The sequence below is a fragment of the Acanthochromis polyacanthus genome, chromosome 1, assembly GCF_021347895.1.
Source record: "Acanthochromis polyacanthus isolate Apoly-LR-REF ecotype Palm Island chromosome 1, KAUST_Apoly_ChrSc, whole genome shotgun sequence".
NCBI lineage: Eukaryota > Metazoa > Chordata > Actinopteri > Pomacentridae > Acanthochromis > Acanthochromis polyacanthus.
The window spans coordinates 14,253,355-14,276,521 of NC_067113.1; the positions used below are offsets into that span (position 1 = coordinate 14,253,355).

At 41.7% G+C, this 23,167-nt stretch overlaps 4 protein-coding genes across 5 annotated transcripts; 2 read left to right on the top strand and 2 right to left on the bottom strand.

Annotated features, from left to right (window-relative positions):
* Positions 1-104: 104 nt before the first annotated feature.
* LOC110950065 (gap junction beta-4 protein-like) lies at positions 105-3,302 on the top strand. Its single transcript, XM_022192458.2, is given in 3 exon segments — positions 105-1,325; positions 1,788-2,426; positions 2,429-3,302. Coding segments are annotated over 2 exon segments (789 nt in total). The 5' UTR covers positions 105-1,325; positions 1,788-1,822; the 3' UTR covers positions 2,614-3,302.
* Positions 3,303-7,172: 3,870 nt separating this feature from the next.
* gjb3 (gap junction protein beta 3) lies at positions 7,173-10,007 on the top strand. The gene is made up of 2 exons (XM_022192460.2): positions 7,173-7,316; positions 8,017-10,007. The coding sequence occupies exon 2, from the start codon at positions 8,087-8,089 to the stop codon at positions 8,948-8,950; it is 864 nt and encodes a 287-aa protein (XP_022048152.1). The 5' UTR covers positions 7,173-7,316; positions 8,017-8,086; the 3' UTR covers positions 8,951-10,007.
* Positions 10,008-10,696: 689 nt separating this feature from the next.
* hmgcl (3-hydroxy-3-methylglutaryl-CoA lyase) lies at positions 10,697-13,813 on the bottom strand. The gene is made up of 9 exons (XM_022192459.2): positions 13,678-13,813; positions 13,404-13,487; positions 13,078-13,185; positions 12,869-12,964; positions 12,562-12,710; positions 12,397-12,460; positions 12,112-12,300; positions 11,863-11,988; positions 10,697-11,482 (listed from the first exon to the last, which is right to left on the bottom strand). The coding sequence occupies exons 1-9, from the start codon at positions 13,771-13,773 to the stop codon at positions 11,381-11,383; spliced, it is 1,014 nt and encodes a 337-aa protein (XP_022048151.1). The 5' UTR covers positions 13,774-13,813; the 3' UTR covers positions 10,697-11,380.
* A 3,895-nt stretch (positions 13,814-17,708) lies between these two features.
* zbtb8a (zinc finger and BTB domain containing 8A) lies at positions 17,709-23,054 on the bottom strand. Of its 2 annotated transcripts, none has more exons than XM_022192461.2 (4): positions 22,803-23,054; positions 20,676-21,550; positions 20,337-20,506; positions 17,709-20,227 (listed from the first exon to the last, which is right to left on the bottom strand). In XM_022192461.2, exons 1-4 carry the CDS (start codon positions 22,865-22,867, stop codon positions 19,910-19,912), a joined length of 1,428 nt encoding a protein of 475 aa, XP_022048153.1. In that variant the 5' UTR covers positions 22,868-23,054; the 3' UTR covers positions 17,709-19,909. The 2 variants fall into 2 exon arrangements, with proteins under 2 accessions (XP_022048153.1, XP_051806420.1); XM_051950460.1 differs by lacking the exon at positions 22,803-23,054 and adding an exon at positions 22,206-22,780.
* Between the last annotated feature and the right edge of the window lie 113 nt (positions 23,055-23,167).

Genomic DNA, 23,167 nt, shown 5'->3' on the forward strand with positions numbered 1-23,167 from the left:
TGTACGTTTCTTGTTTCTTTGAGGACATGATGTCAAAATAATCTCCATTGTTCAGTAGTTAAAAACCAGAATGATCCTGATTTGTATTTCTATCCAGTATCAGGTTATCTAGTTTACTCTTGGGCTGGTTGTTCAAAGCCAGATTGGACTCGTCATCGTGAATCAGATACAAGTTTGTCATGAAAACTAACTCTGAGTTGTCTGTGCTTTAATTTGGAGCACATATGACAATGTAGGCTACTAGCTGTGTAAATAACAACAGAACTTCCAATGAGGGGACAATTTAGCTGTTTTTATTTATAGGGACAGAAAACAGTACAATAAAAGAACACAAACATCCACTTTAATTTTAACAGAACAGTGAATATAAACTAACATACACTATTCACAAGCACACTGGATATTCTGAACATGTTTTCTCAAGCAGAGAAAGGATAAATGTCCAACAGAAAACAGGCTTGTTTGTTGGGAGTCCACACGCACAATGACACAATCACGTATAACGCAATATTGTGATGATTGTGTCACATCCAGTCTATGTTGTGTCATTGCAAATATACAGTGATTAATGACAAAATTAAATACATTGTTTTTGTTTGACATTGACAGTTGTTTGGGGGAGTATTTCTATGGGGACAAAATTATCTTATAATAATTTTTATCTCTACTGACTTGTATTTACTGGTAGGCTTAATAGGCTTCCTAATGTCTACCTGAACAGTAAAAACAAATCAAGTGCAAAATATAGATAAATGTGTATGCACTTCATGATACAAATGTTGAATTACTTTTGCATTTTTTTAAATTTATTACATTTTCTTTTTAAAATCTGCTCTGAATTCAGCCTTCTGCTGGGATCAGGATAAACCTGATTGTTTTGAATCACAAGTATCCCAAATCTACAAAACAGTAACAAAGCAATCTCAGATTTTTTTTAAACAACCCTTTAGTAAGTGTCAAACAACTGTATTGCTCATTCTGTTGGTTATATGCGGAAATATAAGCTAAATTCCAACTTTTTAAGTGTAGAGAACTTGTTTTGGTCATATATTACATCCATTTTCAACTGATCAAAACTCGTTGAATGACTTATCAAACGTTGCTATATTACTGCACTTAATTGGTCAAACAGGTCTTAGGTGGAGTGGAGCTGCCACACCTGAGCAGGTTGAGTGGAGAGAAGAAATGGCAGGCAAACAACTCCACCCCCTCTCCACTCCTGTCCCGTTCCGTTGAGAAATCTACTGAGATTGTCATCGGCGAGCTTCATCCAACGACTGCTCCTCCGCTCCGAAATCTGACCGAAAAAGAACGACATTAAAACTGTGAGTATTCAAATCTTTATGTGCAGATAAGGAATCGGGTCGTGTTGTTGTTTTACTAGTTTTTAGACTTCGGGGCTTTTGGATACGCGTAATTACGCACGGAGCGTATAAATCTGAATACTTTGGAAGTAAGTGGCTTCGTTTAAGTGAAGTTTTGAACAAGATTTTATCTCCGCAAGGCGAGGACGGTGAAAGTTACTGCTTATAAAAGTGAAAACTCACAACTTAAACGGCTATATTCACTTGTTTTCTCTCTTTAACGCTTCTTTAATTTTTGCCATAAAGCTTTGCAAACGCGCTGATTTATATGGTAATGACCCAGCTCCACCTCACTTTGTTTCTTCGTTGTCTTGCCCTCTTTAAATATGTGTACTCTGTATTTTCTTTGTGTTTCATGCTGGTAGATACCTGAAGTTTGCCTGTGGCTTTTCAGCTGAAAACAGCTTGTCTGTCTTCTATCAGCAGGAAGAGAGGACAGACTGTGAACAAACCTCGTCATGAACTGGGCATTCCTCCAGGGCCTCCTCAGCGGGGTGAACAAGTACTCCACAGCCTTTGGCAGAGTATGGCTCTCTATTGTGTTCCTCTTCAGGGTCATGGTGTTTGTGGTGGCAGCGGAGAAGGTATGGGGAGACGAACAGAAAGACTTCAAATGCAACACGGCTCAACCTGGGTGCCACAACGTCTGCTATGACCACTTCTTCCCAGTCTCCCATGTGCGGCTCTGGGCCTTGCAGCTCATCTTCGTCACCTGCCCCTCACTGCTGGTGGTGATGCATGTAGCCTACAGGGAGGACCGTGAACGGAAAAACAAGCTCAAGTATGGCGAGAACTGCCGCCGTCTCTACCAAAACACTGGCAAGAAGCGAGGAGGCCTGTGGTGGACGTACGTCCTCACTCTGGTCTTTAAAATAGGCGTGGATGCCACCTTTGTCTACCTGCTGTACCACATCTATGAGGGCTATGACTTCCCATCGCTCGTCAAGTGCGAGCAGAAGCCGTGTCCCAACAAGGTGGACTGCTTCATCGCTCGGCCTACTGAGAAGAGGATCTTCACGATCTTCATGGTGGTCACCAGCTTGGCCTGCATCCTCCTCTCCATTTTGAAATTCTCTACCTGGTCGGCAAACGCTGCCGCGAATGTTTCACTGCAGTCCATCACTCTCGCCACATCGACACCAACACAATGTCCAGTGGGAGCAACCTGATGGAGTCCAACACTATGAAGCTGGCAGGCAAAAACACCCCGGAAACACCTGCACCCTCATACAGTGTTGCCATATCTTGAGATACTGAGAATTTAAGTAAGAACTTAATAACAAACAAAGGTATGAGGAAAGGAAAGATGTCTCTCCTCACTCCACAGACGCTTCCTTAAAGACTTGTAAGCAGAAAAATATCTACTCAGAGACTGAACTAAGGAGTTAGTTCCTTAATGTTTAAGAATTTAAAGCCCTGGACTACAGGATACATGTGTCATTGATCAGGAATGTGTGCACTGTTGTGTTTTTTTTATAACAGAGATTTACAGATGAAGTTCTTTACAAACATTAAAGACAAGTTTGCTGCTGCAGTGCCAGATTCAGCCTTGATTTCAACTACATGAGTCACTCCGTGGTTTAGAGTGTATGGTTTTACGAACACGTGGTTTTCTGTGTAAGATTTTCCCTCTGCTCAAGCCCAGCCTCAGAATGTTTACTTCAGACCGTACTGAGTCTTTTCCCATCACTCAGATGTTCATATTGGACTCTCTGTGAGCTTTGTACTTTTTATAATTTATCAAAAGGTTTAAGAGGTTGTGCTGTTGTGTATGTTACTGTCCTTATTTGTTAAACTACTTTCTGCATATCGGCAGTAGAGTGCAAAGAAATGCAGTTTTGCAAACACAGTTGTTAATAATATGAGGATGTGCACAGCACTGAGGTGCAACATGGTTGTATATTTGTTAATATTTTTCATTAAAGATCGTTATTTTTACGTTTTGAAAAAGTGTTTTTCTTTTTGATACAACAGCTCCATACACAGTAGTACATCCTGTATTAACTAAAGAAAAATAATTCTAATTGTAGTAAACACAACTAACCGTCTGCAGGCAAGTCTCAACTTGGGCAATGCACTAAAGAACAATGTAAACCAGCCATCCTGTCTATAGAACAGGATTTGCTGGCTCTGCACAAGTACTGTGGTTTGACAAAGATGTCCGACTTTCTTTATTCTTTAACTATTTTCCATGTGTGTAGTAAAACCCTTCTTTCCCACTGGCTGCACAGATCGCTCTGTTGCCATGAGCAGCGCCCTCATTGTTTAGCTTGATTGGTACTTTGAGAAAGACAGAGGAGGAGTCTCCCACTCCTCGGTTTGATTCATCTGTGCTGACGTGTGGATCCACCCAGCACAGGAATTTTTTTCGCCCGGGCAGCCTCTCAATGGATAGTTCCAGTATTTACTCTGCAAAGTGCCATAGAAGAGATGTAGTGAGAGTAAAGAAAGCCATATTTTCTCACTCTCTCCCTCTAGTATCGAGCCAAACAGACTTTTTTTTCCAGTTGGCACAGCTGAAGGTTTGAAATATCTGCGTCTACCTTGACGCCACCTTGCAGTGTAGAATGATATTTACAACACTCAAGCAGAAAAATGTCTTTCTACAAACACTGACAGGATAATCTGCAGGCAGCACTAACAGTTCAGTGGAAGTATTAAAGCTGTTCAGCTGATGGTGCTTCCTATGAAATCTAGTAACAAGTGAGGTCTGTTGATTATCATCCTTTTTGGAAAGGCAGGTTGCTCTTGAAATGTATTTTTTCACTTTTTATATGGTAGAGCAGCAGAAATGTGACAGATAAATATCTCAATCCATTTTCAGATGGAGGTCAAGATACCACAATGACTGAATGGAAAAATGGGCGTAGTGTGTGCAAATTAGGTCAAGTGATCCTTCAGAATTTCAGTGAATAATCACTTTTAGATCATCCTTTGCATGAGTGGAATTATCTGAACAGGATCTAAGCACTAGACTGTTATATTCATGGCTGGATGAAACTGTTGGAGGGACTCAGGGCAACAATTAGTCTGTGGGCCCCCACTGACCCACCACTGTACATGTTAGTGCCAATATTTAATCCACCACCCAATAACCAGCCAGCACTTTAGAGATTAACTGAATAACTCATGCATTAATTACTTAATTGAGAGAAAGTTTACTGGCAATCATTTTGATTAATCGTTTGAGTCATTCTTTAACCTTTTGTAATCCTGCAACTTTCCCTATCAATATGCTGCAAGACCAGATTTACACTGGTCATCACGACATTAGACAGTGTGTTTAGGCGGCTCTTGTGCAAAATACATGGGAAATATAAGAAAAATGCATTTTATTTTGCAAAGACACAGACTTCTTGAATCCTGCAATACCAAATATGTACATGAAAGGATGAGGTAAAGAAAAAATACCCCAAATTCACAGGTACCTGTTTCTCATGTTAATATATAATAATGTCCCTAGTTTTATATATTCATATATGTTTTATAGTATGTTTGGGTTCTGCACTGTTGGTCATAAAACAAAAGCTATTCAAATATTTTATTTTCCCTTTATTTGCTGAGATTTTATACACAGAATAATGACTTGCTTTTATAAGAAAACAACTGACAGATGCTTGGTTGCTGCTTTACAGCTGTCCTGTGATGGAAGGTTACAACTTTATCCAAGTTTATTGTTATTACAAATTATTATTTATGTAATTATTATAATAATATTTCTGTAATTATTATAATAATTAAAATAATTTTAAAAAACCTGAGTATGTGCAGTTCTATCTGTCTTTTCCCTCCAGCCTGACTGTGTGGTTTTGTAAATGAGCCAGTAATCCCTCTCATTAGGAGACCCTCCCACTTCGTCAGGGGTATCGTTTCTCATCTTTTCCAAGCTTCCTCTGTTCTGGTGTATTTCCTTCCTTTCACAGTGGCAACAGTGAAAAAGCCATGTGTTTGTCCTGTTGTGTTGGGCCGTCTTGTTGGGACTTGTAGCTGACAGAGGTTGAGTCACAGTGTGCATTTCTGCAGGCGTGTCTGCAGCGGACTGCCAGGACCAGTTCTTCATCTCTAGCCAAGAAGGAACATTTTTAACCCTCCACCACCATCGAAGGCAATTGTTGTCCTTCAAATACAGATGTTGTGTTGATGTGCCTGAACTTAAGGCCACAGATGATTTTCCTGAAGTGCAGAGTTAAAGACTTCACAGTGTCGTGTTTCAAACACAGAGAGAGCGATCTGCTTTTAGTGTTAATTTGTTTCAGCAGCAGACAAAATCCTCCTTTTATAACAGGAAAAACAATGTTCAGGCTTTCGTTTAACATTTGCAAACAGAGATCTAAGCTGGTTACATTATAGCCTGGCTCCAGACAACTGAATTCTATCCACATCTGTTTCTCATCTCATTTGTGTCAGAGAAGTTAGCAGAGTGGAAAATAAAACAGTATTTTAGCTTCATTAGCAGGTCTTCTTAGAGATTTTGGTCTTCTTCAGGAGGCTTTGCTTATGTCAGCCTGAAATAAGCCCACCGAGACATTGTGTTAGACTGAACAGTGCAAATAAACTTGACTTGACTTGAACTAAAGATACATGGGTTTTATTTGCAGTCATATTATGTAAACACTGGATTCAATAGCTCTGACTGCAGTGGTCTGCAAGAACTGGCAAGTTCTGCCCAGACATTTTACAAAAGCAGACATCTGATATCCCTCAAAGCATCTGGTGGCTTCAGTTCATCCACAAATGCTGTTTATTATGAACTGTTTTTAAACAGATACACACCACTGTAAGTAAGAACAATAAGACCGGTTATAAAAGTAGGAGGTGGAGTGGAGACAAAAGCTATAGTCTATGATGTGACAATGAGGATGAGCTTGAGAGCGCTGGGAGTTCATGAATTGTGACAGTGTTATCTGAGTACAGCTCAAGTTTGAAAAGGATGAAGGAAATACAATACTCTTTCCTTAAAGTCTTGAGTCACAAAAAGTGGGGGAAAATTTAATAGTAGATGCTATTAAAACTAGAAGAAGAGGAACAAGGAACCTGAATATTTTTTGGTTCCTTGGTAACAAATCTCCCTACCTATCACCTATCACCTCATTAACCTTCCTTCTTTCTGAGCATATCAGAAAAAATGCTGCCTCGCTCTTGTCATGCTTTTGGCAACTTGCAACAAAAAAGATCGAGGACATGCACAACAAGAAAAAAATGCATTCACCTTAGGGTGTGCCTGCCTCTTACGTTAGGCGACAAGTTGAGACAAGGAGTCAGTCCTGTTTCTGGAAACATGGAACATGAAAACAATGAAGCTATTTTGCCCCTAAAACTTAAAAAAGGGCACAATGACCCTGTATGAGGATGTCTTGTTCCATTTGTCTCTGTCTGAAAAGACAATCTTATTACAGAGTTGAATGCTTCAGACTTGTATGTGCGGAAATAGTAAATGTTCAGCCTTTTCAATTCACCTGTTCATAGTAAAATAGTTCTAAACAATCTGTCCTTCAGTTTGTTGAAGAGCCTCACAGGGACTCCTGGTCGGTCCTCATTTTGCCAACCTCAGGCCTAAACCACATGTGATCTGAAATGCCTGGTTTGGTTTCTTGGTTCCAAATTTGCTTGTTCATGTGCAGGCCTCTCTACAAATTCAATTCAATGAAATGGTGTTTATGAACTGTGATAACTGTTGTGCAAAAATATATTTGAATTGTCACTGGCGTGTGAGTAGGCGAGAGAGAGGCAGCGCGAGGGAGGGAGAGAGAGAGGAACATCTGGGGAAGCTCCAGTCTTTCTTCTTTAACCACACCCACAGCCGCATTTCTCAACACTGCGCTCCTCTACCTGTCGAGGGGAGCCAAATCTGTGCGCTAAAGGATTCAAACAGCATCAAAACAACAAGAAATCTGCTGGATATTTACACACACTAACGCCTCTTGTTGCTAATTATGGATTAATTCGCTTTTGGTAAGTAAAAAACTCACTTTGAAGAAACTTTTGGCCGGTCTCATACGAGTTAAACGTTCTAACTGCGCGTTTTAGCCAATTGGCACTGAATGCAGTCTGCGTGTTGACTCGCTGACTTTCCTAAAGCAGTTAATGAAACTATGTGTATTATAAGTATGATTAGTGATGACTTAGAACGACCACATATCGACAGAAAACCACGCAAATATGTCCAAATAACGCAAACACTGTGCGTAAAAGGCAGTTTTATTTGTTACAGACACTTAGAATTCAAGTGACTGAGTTCTGCTTTCCAAGTCAATAGATACACAGCAGAAGACTGATGATTTTACTTAGTTTTGACAATAATTATTGACGTGAAGATTCTGAAATAAATACACTTTTCACTTTTCTTTTTCATTATATACCTAAAAGTCCTGGGTGTGTTAGGAACGTTGGTCCAGCTTGTTTCCTTTGCGAGCAGTTTGGCTTGAGGCCTGCTCATAACTGTGTTATTGTCTGTGGTTGTTTCTTTTGAGTTTGATAAATAAGATATTGGAAAAGTTTTCACATTAACTCGGCTTTTTAATATAGATTACTGACTGTACCATTTAGAATAATGGGTTATTCTTAATTAGGTGACAAACAGGAGAGGCTGCCACATTTGTTCAGACATGGAAGTGAAAATTTGTTCACCTATTCTTCATTCTGCCACATTCAGGACAGAAGATAAACCGCTACCAGTAACAGAAGATTTCCACAGAAGCAAGATTTGACTGCCAGCCAAAGACATGGACTGGAAGACCTTCCAAGCTCTCCTCAGTGGGGTGAACAAATACTCCACAGCATTCGGGCGAGTATGGCTGTCTGTGGTGTTTGTGTTCAGGGTGATGGTGTACGTGGTGGCAGCAGAGAGAGTCTGGGGAGACGAGCAGAAGGACTTTGACTGCAACACCAAGCAGCCCGGCTGTGCCAACGTCTGCTACGACTACTTCTTCCCCATCTCCCACATCCGCCTGTGGGCCCTGCAGCTCATCTTCGTCACGTGCCCGTCCTTCATGGTGGTCATGCACGTGGCGTACCGTGATGACCGCGAGCGCAAGCACAAGGCCAAGCACGGTGACAGCAGCAAGCTGTACAACAACACGGGAAAGAAACACGGTGGCCTGTGGTGGACCTACTTGATCAGCCTCTTCGTCAAGACAGGCATCGAGGTCTCCTTCCTCTACATCCTCCACCGAGTCTACGACAGCTTCTACCTGCCAAGGCTGGTCAAGTGTGAGGTGGCTCCGTGTCCCAACCAGGTGGACTGCTACATTGGTCACCCCACTGAGAAGAAGGTGTTCACATACTTCATGGTAGGAGCCTCGGCCCTCTGCATTGTCCTCAACATATGCGAGATCATCTATCTCATCTCCAAGCGTATCGTACGGTGTGCAAACAAGATCAACAGGCGCAACCGCAACATTCCCATGCATCGGGAAGGCTACAATGACGACCCGTTTAACAGCTGTAAGCTGCCTGTCTCAAGGCAGGACCTGAAGGACAAGCCTCCATCCTTCGAGACAGCAAACAAATCTTCCTACAGGCCGTCTGCACTCAAGCTTGATGGCAAGATACGAGCCTCCGCTCCTAACCTGTCCACAACTTCATGATCATAGCTGAAATCGAGCCAAGACTCAAGAGCTCAGCAGTGCTTGGTTGAGATCCCAGTGACAAATCTCAAAAAACAGACTCAGAACTATGAGCCAGACTACAGTGTGTCAGAGCCTGGATGCTGAATCATCAGAACTGGATTCATCCTGTGTGCCCTTGTGTCCACTTCTAAGACTCTTACTGAGCATGTGAACTTTGGTTTCCAAGTCAACACCCACATCACAAGTCCACTAAAGTCAAACTGATTTGTTAATGATATTTGGTTTTCCTTTTTGAATACAGTAAGACTCTGTGTGCCTTCTTAGTTTCACCACTATTACAGCATTCCAGTAAAGGTTCACTCAGTCTTCCTTGTCACTGGAGTTTTGAGACGAGAGGGAAAGGAGGCAGGACACACCTGGCAAAGGTATTCAGCCTCTCTGCCGGTGGCTACAGTGGTGTGTCAGAGTTGTTGAGTTCTGCAGTGATCCCTTTTATTTAATTTAAACTCAAATCATTGTTTCGTCTTAACAATGTGATGTCCTGCTGATCCCAAGTTCATGAAGTATGGTGAATAATGCACTAGAGCGAGGATGCTCCAGAGCTATGGCTGAGCAATACTTGAAGGTGTGCAAATCAGCCCAAAATGACCTTATGCCATTTATCAGTGAGGTAATATTAATTACAGTAACAAAATGCATATACTGTTGCTTTATTCGTTCATCCACATCCTTGGTAGGTGTTTTGCTGGTCTCAGGTTTATGCTGCACAGCCACACATTGTAAATAGACTGTGTGTGTTTTGACGTGCTTGTACACAACCTTGCCTGATCCAGGACCACTGTTGATTTAAATGAGACCAAAGGAATGCTGCTGTTTAATTCTGTGTTGGTAGAGCTGGAGCACAGTGGAGGAACTGGGAGGCAGGCTGGACAAACAGATGTTTCATTTAACTATTTTCCTATTTTTATGATCATCCACTGCGGACATCAGATGGAAATGCATTTTCTGCACTTGTAATTAATATTTGACGTGCCATTTTTTATACATGTAAATATAATAAACCTATTGAATACGAGTTTGTGTCTGGTGTTTTAACAGTGACAGTCGTGATATCTTATGTTTATCTTATTTTTAAAACATGGCTTCCATTTGGAGAAGTAGCTCAGATTTAGTTTAGAAAATGATTTAAGACTTACCATTACACTTGCTACCTTTCTAAAGACAAAACCAACCATCTAAATATATTTTGACTCCCACAGTACTATCTGATTGTTATCCTGCCTATCATTTAAGCAACTGAATTTTTCCATTGCAACTGACTCATGCCTAAATTTAATACAAGAACCAATACCAGGCTTGAACAGCAGTTAGAAATTATTCATTTCAGCTTGCTGTGAGTCATCATGACGTGCTGTTTTCTCGTCTCAGATACATGTGTTTCTAGGTGTAGTGGAGGACTGCACGAAGAATCTCAGTCTGCTTGTCAGACTTGTCAGTCTGGTTTTAAAGGGGTGCAGCAAAGGCAATAGTTTTCGTTTATTCTGAATCATTTCCGCAAACTTTAAAATAACTATAGATTCAAAAGATCGTCTCACTTCAGATACCTTCTATAATCAATAATGGTTTCAACTCGTTTTTCTTGAATTGAAAGTCTGTACAAGTGGCATCATATGAAAGCTGGAAGTTGAAGGAAACAGCTTCTCCGACTATACTTCAGTCCTTGTAGATTCTTTACACTGCTGTATAATCAACAGTGAAGACACGTTGAATTAAATTATTTTTATTTTTAAAACTCTCCGTCAAGAGAGGGATATGTACATGTTGAATTTGAAGAGACGTATTTCAAAATAAATACACTTATACTAAAATTAGAAATCCTACCCAAATAAAGAATCTATGGAATATTTTTCCATAGCTTTTCATGATCCCGTTCAGTGCCCGTGTTCATAAGGACTAATGGTTTCTACAGATGCTCCCTATGAAGACATTTCATTTGAAAATAGTGATCACTGCATACACAGGATTACAAAACAATATCAAAACAACACTTCTGTCTTTTCTGACATCAACAGTAAGTTTATCCCTTCCTAGGACATTTTAACTGGATAATTTTACTATTAGAAACAAAGTCTATGTTTCATTTTGGCTTACCCACTGCTGGAAGTGTAACGTAAGCACATCATTAAAAACAGGTGAAGGCTTCTGACAGTATCTGTGTAATTACAGACACCACATAAGGCACCATTCCAGTAATGAACATCTGATCAGATTTTTTTTCTAAACAGAGAGGTGTCAGTACCATGTGAACGTTAAAGTAATCACAAACCGTGACAGAGGATAAATCAAAGTGGAATTGAAGTGGGAAGAACTGATAAAGTGCAGAAGAGGATGGCTCTCAGTAACATGGCTGCTGCAGTATAGAGTCTGTGAAAGAGCCCAAAGCTTGGCCTACAGCTTGCAGGTGGCTTGTGCTACTTTAGAGCTGGTCTTTCTGTTGAGGGTTCGGCAGATGAAAGCTCCAGCATCCATCAGCTTTGAGAGGTCCACTCCCTGAGGTGAGGACAGAAAGGAAAAGGGTCAAACCTGAGCATTTCAAATTCAGATTGTACAAAATCATTTCCTACTGGTGACGGGTTCTGCATTTTGTTAAAGGAATTATTTCACAGCAACAAGGACAACTTTTGCATTCTTTAGCAGCACAGTTTTTTTTAAAATTAGAGCAATAGAATCATCAACATCTGTGTCCACAGTTTAGTATTTACTTTGTTGGAATGTCTGCCTTCTGCAAAGACTGATTCATTAAATCCACGGGAGGGCAGTTTCTCATTAAAAAAATTAAAGTAAATGAATTCTTTTTTTTAAAACAGAGGTAAATACATTGGTAATACATAAGTGCAGCATCTTCAGAAAGATAAAGGGTGGATTCTTACTGTTTGAATCCCAAGTCCATGCAGCATATAAACTACATCTTCAGTTGCAACGTTCCCAGAAGCCCCCTGTGCATACGGACAGCCGCCCAGTCCAGCTACTGATGAGTCTACCACACTGATTCCCATCTGAAAAACACAGAAGCAACAGAAGTCAACTACACAATCAGATCATCTATGAGGTCATCCTATTGAACTCTTTGTATTATTCAAAGATATGTTCTGAGTAAAATAACCAGAACAGAGCCTGACCTGTAAAGCTACAAGGATGTTGGCCAGAGCCTGACCGTAGGTGTCATGGCAGTGCACTGCCAACGCACTGATTGGCACCTCTTTGCTCACTGCCTCCAGCATTGTAGTCATACTGCCTGGAGTCCCCACTCCGATGGTGTCACCCAGAGAGATCTCATAGCAGCCCATAGAATACAGACGCTTGGCTACCTGTGAGACAGAAACAAAGATTGAGTGGTTATGTTACTGTTGTTTTGTCATTTTTGCTCATTTAAATAAAGTAGCATATGTGACAGCTGAACCCACATGAGCAACTTTCTCAGGTGCCACTTTGCCTTCATATGGGCATCCAACGACACACGAGACGTAACTGGGGAGACATTAAACACAGATGAAGCTCGTGCAAGAATTAAACAGTAGTTTAACTGATTTAAAGGTTTGCTGACAGTTGAGAGGAACCAGCCATCTTACCCTCTAACTGGCACACCAGCCTCCTTCGCTGCTTTCATGACCTCGTCAAAGCGCTGTAAACTCTCATCCACTGAGCAGTTTATGTTCTTCCTACTGAACAGCTCAGATGCAGCACCAAATATGGCTACCTCTGAAGCTCCTGCCTTCACCTGCAGCAAAAAAAAAAAAAAAAGCAGGGAAAAGCACTTTTAGTGAAAATTTGTCTAATTTGTGAAACTTATAGACATATATCCTAAAGTGTAGCATGCTGGATATGAACTGCTTTTATGCAGCCAATGGAGAAAATGTGTTGTGATGTGACACTCACAGCAGCCTGGAAACCCTTGAGATTAGGGGTGAGGACTGGATAAGACACTCCAGGTTTCCTACTGATGCCCTTCATCACCTCCACCTGATCCGCCATCTGACATTTGGATGACAGAAACAGTTACCAAACACAGTCCATTTATTCCTTTACGGTTCTGAGAGGGGTGTGTCACCGTTTCCATATGTATTGCTGTGGGTGAACATACTCACCTGTGGAACCCATTTTGGGGAAACAAAGCTGGTGGCTTCAATAACAGACAACCCACACTCTGATAACATGTCAATCAGATTAATCTTTGCCTCCGTTGGAACAATAGCCTGAGAGAGAAAAAAATGACACAATAAAATGAGGAACACCTGGAATAACACTGATACTGCATGACTCATATGTTTCCTCTGGTTACCAAACACATGAACTATGCACCTGATCTGCCTCAACACTGATGGATGAAATTGTCTCTTAACAACATTAGACTGAATAACTCCTATGTGTCTCATATGTACTTAATGAACCATTTATTGTTATATAACATTACCTTCTCATTTTGGAGTCCATCTCTGGGTCCCACCTCCACTATTTTCACCTTTTCTGGAAGAGCCTGCCCTGTATTGACACCAGCCTAAAACACACACAGACACACAAAGGTAAAAAGGAGTGTTTAATTAGTAAAAGTTAACAAGCTTGACAGCTAGCCTACTAGCTCGACCCTAGAGGACGCCAACAGCTGTCGGAGAAACACCGCGGTCCTCGGTGACAGCAAAAGCCCCACAGAGTGAGCAGCTGGGGGGTAAAAGCAAAAGAAAACTCACCGCTGTGAGCTTCGCTGAGGAGCTGAAAGCCAGGTAGTGCTGCCCCATCACTGAACTTAAAGTGCTTCTCTTGACCAGCCTCATAACTGCCGCCATGTTGGTCTAGCCTTCAGCCTGACGTCACGTCTTCTTCACAGGAGCGTCGCTGCTGATTAACTGCACCGCGCGGGCGCCACCTACAGGCCGGAGAGTGGAATTATATTGTTCACTGTTTTATACATTAGAATGTGGGCAGAAATAATAGTTTGAATTTTAAGAACCTGAATTTCAAGAGCTAAACTGTTGGCGAGGATAAAGTGCACTTTCAGAGCAACTCAACTCAATTTCAAAGTATTCAACTATGTTTCAAGTTTTTTTTTCAAATGAGATCAACTTAATAAATTCAATTTCAATTTACAAGATTTTAATTCAAAATGTTATTGCAATTATCCAAATAAAATAATATAAATTCTTAATATGTCATAAAATTTAGTTTTGAGTAACACATTTCTGTTCAAATCATTAATCCCTTCATATTATTAATCCCACTGCAGGAAGATTTGCAGTGTTACAGCAGTGAAGAGGCTATTGCAAAAATGTAGCGACATTCATCGCATAAAGTTAAAATAAATAGGGAATATAAATAAGTACTGTTGACTTTCTACAGATTCTACAATAGGTGAAAATCATGATATTGCACAGATTCCACTGAGTGTGGGAAATAACACCATTGCACGGATTTTTTCTCTAATCAGGAAGATGTACCATACATGTTTGTGTATGTTGAAAAAAAAAAAAGATTTAAATACAAAATTACCGTATCAATTCTGCATGTACAATAATGTGTGAAAAGTTACTCGCAGCCTTTGGAAATCATTTTTGAAATGCTATATTATTACTATGATTAAATGCTAGTAATGATCCTTTTCAAATTAGAATTATAGTGTTGATAACTGAAAAAACAATAACGAAAGCTACAGAACAAACAGAGTCAATCAAAAGGTGCTACTAATTATTTTGTACATGACAGTAAGCCACACTCAAGAAAAATGTATGCAACAGCTTGCATCAATTTTAATTAGTTATAATAACTTCTAATGAAACTATGTTCAACCAACTAACTACGTTGGGTTAGAGGAATTAGTTAATTATTACTTACCTAATGATTGACAGCATAAAAAAAAACTTTCTAAGTGGATTTTTCAGAAAGACAAGCTGTACTAGTTGAAGTAGTATGTTATTTAAAATGAATTTTAAGTGTTATGTAATTAATCACCAACACTATGAGCACATTTCTTTGAAGTTGGAAAACTAAGTTTCTGTATTGTTAAGTAGCTAGGAGACTTGAAGTCCTCATCTCAAGGTGAAGAAAAAATTAGTTAAGTCATTTGTATAAAATTATCTAAATTTGTATTTAATTATAACTCATCTTACGCAGAAATGTAATTTCTAATCTCACACAATGCTACATTGACACAATTACCAGTATTATTATGCTGACACAACTCATTAAAATAATGTTTGCAGTTTTAAAGATTTATCTAAATCAGTCCATTAAAATGTTTTTCTGAATTGCCTCCTAGAATACAATAATTCAACTTTATAGAATTAAAATATTAAATCTGTGCATCACCATATGCGAATGTGTGAATGTTTGACTACGTGACAAATATCTGTACAAATAGATGTAACTTTTGAATCTGTAATGAGATTGTAGCTGTGCATGACCACGACCTGAAACTGAACCAGCTACATTTTTTTGAGGTCAGCATCTTTTACTATTTATTTTTCCTAGCGTGGCATGCTAAAATGTTTCCCTCGAAAAAGGCTCCTTTCAGATCATGTTATGTGTGACTAAAGCAAGACTGGTGCACAGCTATGGGTGGCATCACCTTTTTAGCACTGAGGTCCACCCTCTTCAGATCAGTTAGAAGAGAAACAAACAAAAACACAAGCAGAAATCTCACAGTTAAAAATACTGGGTATAGCTATGATCTTGTCAAATTACACTGCCCGTCCAAAAAAAGTGGCTCACTCTAATATTTCGTTGGACCACCTTTAGCTTTGAGAACAACACACATTCACTGTGGCATCGTTGCGATAAGCTTCTACAAAGTCACAGCAAGATGTCATGATGTTGTATTGATGATGGGAGATTCGGACAAAGTGTTCTCTAGTACATCACAACAATCTCAGTGGGGATGAGTTCTGGACTCTGTGGAGGCCAATCCATGTGCGAAAATAATGTCTCATGCTCCCTGAACCACTCATTCTCAATGTGAGCCCCATGAATCCTGGCATTGTCATCTTGGATTATGCCCATGCCATCAGGCCTTTCCATCAATGAAGAAAAACTCCACTGATAGAAAGACCTGGTCATTCAGTACATTCAGGTAGTCAGCTGACCTCATTCTTTGGACACATAACGGTGCTGAACCTGACCAACACCAGATCATAAAACTAACCCCCACAGGCTTGTAGGCACTGGCCATGATGAGTGCATCACTTCATCTGCCTCTCTTCTCACTGTGATGCCCCCATCACTTTGGAACAAGATAAATCTGGACTCATCAGACCACATGACCAACCACATTTGTTCCTCCAGGATGATGGTTCATCACTATCCTTCCAGGTTTCAATAATGCGTTGGACGGTTCTTAACCTGATTTTAATAGTTTCAGCTATATCCTTAGTTTTGTTTTTTTTTGCTTGATGCAGGCTAATAACTTGACCCTTAACATCCTTTCTACTACCACAGGAAACTTCTTCAAACACCGTTGTTTAAGAAATGAGAAGCTCCTCACTGCATCAGCTAGGATTAAATAGGTTGTTGCAGCTGAAACATAGAAATCATTGCAATAATTATCCAATGGAAGGCTCTTACCTATTTGCTTAGCTAAATCCAGGTGGCGACTTTTTTTGTTGGACAGGCAGTGTATTTTGTAGTTGTGTTGACATTCCTTTGAGAAACTGACAGACCTCTAATGTTGCTAATGTTAATGTGAAGTTGAGTGAAGTTGTTTTCATTCCAGTGAGAATGAAATGTTATTTTAGGTCTGCAGTGCAGTTTTTTTTCTAAGTACAACAGACACTGAGTAAACATTACTCTGTAAACACCACACTTAAATAGAAGACATACAAACATAGAAAGGAAACTGTAGGGATTGGGACAGATTTCACAAATATAGTGCATGCAGGGTTCAAAATGCAAAAAAAACCCAACAACAGTACATTACAGTAATAATGTAAAGTGGCAAGTCAAAAGTGGTACATGAGGTAGCAGCACTGCGGTAAGAAACCCAGAGGTTTTAAAATGTACAAGCAGCTGTAGTTACTGATACAGTGTGGGTTAGGGTTAGTTATAAATATAATAATAATAATAATAATAATAACACAATAATAATAAGTTCATATTTTCCCAAATTTCAATATACTGCAACATTGTAGTACCGTTATAAATACAGTATTGTACAAAGGTCATCAAAGGTATAGAATAAAAATGAATAAGAACTGGGGAGCCAGATGGATGTCTCCAGATGGTTCTGTAGTTTTAGTAGTCAAGTCTGTCTCCTTAGGGTGTGAAGGAACCTGACAGCCTGAGGGAAGAAGTTCTTGTTGTGTGCTGGTCTGTGTGTTACAGAGCCTCTGGTGGATAAGAAAAAGAACACAGTTTGCAGGAGGGGAGGTCTTCCATACACTTGAAACTCACTTCACTTCAATCTACAACTGAAATCTTGCAGCTTGATTTGGGTCTATCTTTAGGAGTTAAAGTCAGCATTTAAAATGATGCGCTACAGAAGTCATATTGCCATATTTTAAATGTAATAAACTGAAAAGCAACTTTACTGCTAATATTATTAGAACAACAGGACCATTGTTGTTTCACAAGAATGATATTTTTTCTTTCCTTTATGCTTTATATTTAAAGAAAATATATTATTCCTACCCTTTGCACTATTTAATAATTTTTTTAATAGATGAAACACAGAAACTTCTTCTGGATGAGGAGATGAGATCTGCAATTTCCCTGTTCATGACAAAGACCCAGAAACAAATGTATAAAAATATCTTTAATGTGTCAAAAAAGTAAAAACTCAAAAAAAAAAACTAATAAATTAAATTTTGTGTTTATATCATAGTGCATATCATAATCAGACATTACCAGCACAGCAACTGTGAAACATAAAAAAATTAGCTCTGAAGTTTCCCTTAAGTGACTGGTAGAGCCATCAGTCTGTCTTTGTCACCATGTTTTGCCTACAGTGGGTACGGAAAGTATTCAGATCCCTTGAAATTTTTCATTCTCTGTGTCATTGCAAATATTTGCCAAAATCAAAAAAGTTCATATTATTTCTCATTAATGTACACTCAGCACCCCATCTTGACAGAAAAAAACAGAAATGTAGAAATTTTTGCAAATTTATTAAAAAAGAAAAACTAAAATATCACATGGTCAGAAGTATTCAGACCCTTTGCAGCGACTTCCATATTTAACTCACATGCTGTCCATTTCTTCTGATCCTCCTCAAGATGGTTCTGCTTCTTTATTGGAGTCCAGCTGTGTTTAATTAAACTGATTGGACTTGATTAGGAAAGGCACACACCTGTCTATATAAGACCTTACAGCTCACAGTGCATGTCAGAGCAAATGAGAATCATGAGGTGGAAGGAACTGCCCAAGGAGCTCAGAGACAGAATTGTGGCAAGGCACAGATCTGGCCAAGGTTACAAAAGAATTTCTGCAGAACTCAAGGTTCCTAAGAGCACAGTGGCCTCCATAATCCTCAAATGGAAGAAGTTTAGGACGACCACAACTCTTCCTAGACCTGGCCGTCCAGCCAAACTGAGCAATGGTGGGAGAAGAGCCTTGGTGAGAGAGGTAAAGAAGAACCCAAAGATCACTGTGGCTGAGCTCCAGAGATGCAGTCGGGAGATAGGAGAAAGTTCCACAAAGTCAACTATCACTGCAGCCCTCCACCAGTCGGGGCTTTATGGCAGAGTGGCCCGACGGAAGCCTCTCCTCAGTGCAAGACACATGAAAGCCCGCATAGAGTTTGCCAAAAAACACATGAAGGACTCCCAGACTATGAGAAATAAGATTCTCTGGTCTGATGAGACCAAAATTGAACTTTTTGGTGTTAATTCTAAGCGGTATGTGTGGAGAAAACCAGGCACTGCTCATCACCTGCCCAATACAATTCCTACAGTGAAACATGGTGGTGGGAGCATCGTGTTGTGGGGGTGTTTTTCAGCTGCAGGGACAGGACGACTGGTTGCAATTGAAGGAAGGATGAATGCGGCCAAGTACAGAGATATCCTGGAGGAAAACCTCTTCCAGAGGGCTCAGGACCTCAGACTGGGCCGAAGGTTCACCTTTCAACAGGACAATGACCCTAAGCACACAGCTAAAATAACAAAGGAGTGGCTTCACAACAACTCTGTGACCGTTCTTGACTGGCCCAGCCAGAGCCCTGACCTAAACCCAATTGAGCATCTCTGGAGAGACCTCAAAATGGTTGTCCACCAACGTTCACCATCCAACCTGACAGAACTGGAGAGGATCTGCAAGGAAGACTGGCAGAGGATCCTTAAATCCAGGTGTGAAAAACTTGTTGCGTCATTCCCAAGAAGACCCATGGCTGTACTAGCTGAAAAGGGTGCTTCTACTCAATACTGAGCACAGGGTCTGAATACTTATGACCATGTGATATTTCAGTTTTTCTTTTTTAATAAATTTGCAAAAAATTCTACATTTCTGTTTTTCTGAGTGTACATTAATGAGAAATAAAATGAACTTTTTTGATTTTGGCAAATGGCTGCAATGACACAGAGAGTGAAAAATTTCAAGGGATCTGAATACTTTCCGTACCCACTGTAAATGGTGGTAGAAAGTTCCAAAAAGTAGTGAAGAAGTGGTGTTCCTTCATGCACATAAAAACACTTATTGAAAGGGATATCATAGAACTATAATTGAAGCAAAGGAAACACTGAATATGCATGCTTTGGATACTGTATATCTTCATGAGCAAAAAGCTTTCCATTGTGTCACAAAGGTCATTAAAAGTAAAGATTAACCAGATGCATTTAACTAATAGACAACTAATATATCATAAATGTGTATATTTACATCAGTGGATCCCATATTTTATGCATAAACTCTCTTTCATGGCTTTATCACACACACACTCACACAGTCAATATTTAGGCATGCATCTGTGCACACACACACACACACACACACTTTGGTCCTGTCTCACTGCAGCTCCTCATCGCTGTCGTCCACCTGCTGGATGATGAGGTCGGCCCCCGAGTCTTCGGCCAGGTCATCGTCATCGGTCACCATCCAGCTCCTCTTGGTGTCGCTCTCCTCCTCCCCGTCCACACCCAGCAGCAGCGCCGGCTCCTCATTGGTTCCCTCCAGACCGTCTATGGGGATGTCGTCGCAGCCCACCTCTTGGATGCAGGCCGTGCACATGCGGTAGCGCCGTGTCCCTTCACACACCACGTGACCCGTCTCCTCCGTCACCTGACACTTGCACTTCCTGCACACCAGCTTCCTGGCCTGATGGATCTGTGGAGTAAAAAACAGTATAAGATCATGTATTAAATATGAATCTAATTTCTTTTTGGCCTGGTTTGTTGTATTTGTTGTATCTTCTCCTTGTTGTGAATAAACCTACCGTCTCAAAATGGCTACGGAGGTGCTCCAGGCGAGTGAAGCGCTTATTGCAGGCCTGACATGGATACGGTCTCTCCCCAGTGTGACAGCGCAGGTGTCGCTTCAGGTCCGCCTTCCTCTTCACCGTGTGTGTACAAAAGGGACATTTGAAGCGCATGATAGGGTTGGAATCTGCAAAGAGGAAGAGAAACTGTTCAGACACTTGGCATTTCCGTAACACAAAACTGGCTTTTTGTCAGTGCCGAGGTGTTTATGAGGAAGTAAGTTAGTTCTATTCTCACTTCTCTAACACAGAACTCAGCAGCTGATTGCTCATTTTGTCACACAGAGCCAAACACACCTTTATTAAAGTGCCCGATGACACCCACAATCGGTGGAAGAGTGGCGTACAGCTCCTCTGCTTTTTCAGCCTTTTGTGTCCTCGCCTCCTGAATGTCCAAATCGTCATGCTGGTTGGAGCGACTGCTGTTGGGTGCTCTCCTCTTGGTCCCCCCTTTTCCACGCCGGCGCTCTGACCCAGGGAGGGTATACAGAGGGTCCTGAGGGTCGTGCAGGTCCTCTGGCTCTGCACTGAGCTCATTAGCAGGGCTGCTCGGATCAGTCTTTATTGCTAAGGCCGAAGCATCCTGGTCTGGGTCTTTCCCCATGAAGCTGGACTGGGATCTGGAGTTGTCCCTGGTCCACAGAGCAGGTGGTGGACTGACAGAACAGGGGCCCTGCTGCTGCTGCTCTGAAGCATCTTCTCCAGCTCCACTGGTGAAGCTGCAGGTCTCAGACAAGCTGAGGCAGCGCTCGCTCTCTTCATCTTTCACACTGATGTCCAGGGAGGATTTGATGAAGTTTTTGCAGTAGTTGATGACATTGTTCATCTGCAAGTAGCTGGCAGCAGACATGACCTCAATCACATTGTGACTGGAGAGATCCAGCTGGCCGGAGTAGATGAAATCCAGGATGACGGTGAAGGTCTCTGGGCTGAAGACGTCGAAGGTGGCACTGACGGAGTCAGGGAGCCCGTCAGGCCCCTGGGACAGCAGCATGCGGAAGTAACCGCTGCTGGCGAACAGGACGTTGCGGTGGGCCCTGAAGAGCTGGCCCTCCACCAGCACACTGCAGTCACAGAAGAGCTCCTGGCGGCGCTGGTGGTTGAGCTGCTTCAGCAGGTTGCTTTGGTGAGCCACTGTGATGTCGGCCGTGTTGAACCACCTCTGGGGCTGCCTGCAGGAGACAACATGACAGCACGCTCACTGGCTGTGTGCAGCATACACTGACTTGTTCTGTAAGAAAATAGCAAAATCATAGAGGCCTTGTGGAGACTCATTAGTGAGACTGAGTCACTTCTATCTTCATGATTCTGAATTTATAAGCAAAGACTCAGTATGTATGGACCTTTAAGCTCATATAATGTGGCATTTTACATATCAGAGAGGAAACACTGGCTCCTGTGATGTATTTCTGAGGTAAATAATGATTCTACAGACCTCAAATGTTAACTGCAGGTCACATTACAAACACAGAGGAACTCCTCATTGAAGTAGCTGTCAATTATCTCATCTTTGTCTCTGCACTGGACTGTCTCCAGCTGCGCAGACGCCCCACCCACCTGACTTCTTTCTGCATTGTGATTTGCTGGACGAGCCTTCAATCAAAAATCTTCTAATAGGTTACACCCGACTCCAGTCAGAGAGCATCGGGTGACAAAACCTTAAACTATCCCTGAGGGCTAAAGCGCACAAGAAATATCTGACGGATCCAAAAGCAGCAGCCTGGTGGGAGAACAGATTAAAACACTGCAGCTGGTCATTCTGTCCAGAGAAAAGAAAAAAAATCTGCCGCAACCTCATTTGCAGAATAATTCTTATTTTACACTGACCTAATACAGCCGTGCTGTGCGGCGTGTGAATTCCACGTTTTTAATTAGTAAAGCGATCATCTGTGACAAGCTCCGCAGCGCCCGATAACCCACAGAGCAACGCCCGCCCGCGACGCTCCGCGGTGCTCCTCATGGCACACGATCCAGAGTGGAGGATCCTCACCGAGCTACTGCCTGTAAATTCAGACATCATTCGACCTACAAAAACCGACATGAGAGTGCTGCAGTCCTGCGAGAGAAAAGCGGGCAGCGGCGCACCAGAGCAGCCCAGTCTGTCCTGGAGCGACGCCCACTTCAGGCTCCAGCCAGCTACACAATAGAAAAACAGACACAAACCTCCCGCAACTGCTGCGAGCTGACAAATACAAATACATTCACATTGTATATCAGTGTGGGCTGTGTGACGCGCTAATAATACGCCCGTTTTCCTCCTCAGACCACCCCGACTTCTCGCCGGAGGTCCGGAGCGCAGCGAGCAGCGGGGAGGATTTGCCTGCTGCCCAAACCGAGCGACTCCTTCCCAGGCGAGAGGTGTCGGCAGGACCCGCTTACGCCCCACTCCGTGGTACCCCCCTGACAAAATCCATCGATACTCACTGGTGGCTTGATTCACCCGGCGCCCGATAGAGTCTACTCGCCCCCAAGTCAGCCACCATATCCATTTTTTCTCCAATTCCTTTCGCCTTTTCCCCCTCTGCGCTTTTTTCTCGTCCAGGGTCCACAGGCAGACACTTCCTGCTCAGCCCTAAAGACCGAAACCCGGTTAGAGCGACGGAGCTGTGCTGACGTGGGTGTTTATTAACTGGGTGCCCGAGGGTTCAAGGAGCCATTTAAAGCCCCAGTGCCCCCTTTATGCACAGTCCGAGCGCCTCACTTTAAACTGGGTAATATCTAGACTGTATTTCTGCAGGGATTCTGCTCCACTGACCACACAGCACAGGTAGAGCCTTTAATCTGCAATT

Excerpts from the sequence above, each read along its gene's own strand:
- zbtb8a (XM_022192461.2), bottom strand. The coding sequence starts at position 22,867 with ATGGATATGGTGGCTGACTTGGGGGCGAGTAGACTCTATCGGGCGCCG. Across the intron at positions 20,507-20,675 it reads CATCGGGCACTTTAATAAAG|ATTCCAACCCTATCATGCGC; the intron begins GTGTGTTTGGCT and ends TCCTCTTTGCAG. Across the intron at positions 20,228-20,336 it reads TCCGTAGCCATTTTGAGACG|ATCCATCAGGCCAGGAAGCT; the intron begins GTAGGTTTATTC and ends TTTACTCCACAG.
- gjb3 (XM_022192460.2), top strand. The coding sequence starts at position 8,087 with ATGGACTGGAAGACCTTCCAAGCTCTCCTCAGTGGGGTGAACAAATAC.
- hmgcl (XM_022192459.2), bottom strand. The coding sequence starts at position 13,773 with ATGGCGGCAGTTATGAGGCTGGTCAAGAGAAGCACTTTAAGTTCAGTG. Across the intron at positions 12,965-13,077 it reads CCCCAAAATGGGTTCCACAG|ATGGCGGATCAGGTGGAGGT; the intron begins GTGAGTATGTTC and ends TCCAAATGTCAG. Across the intron at positions 12,301-12,396 it reads CACCTGAGAAAGTTGCTCAT|GTAGCCAAGCGTCTGTATTC; the intron begins GTGGGTTCAGCT and ends TCTGTCTCACAG.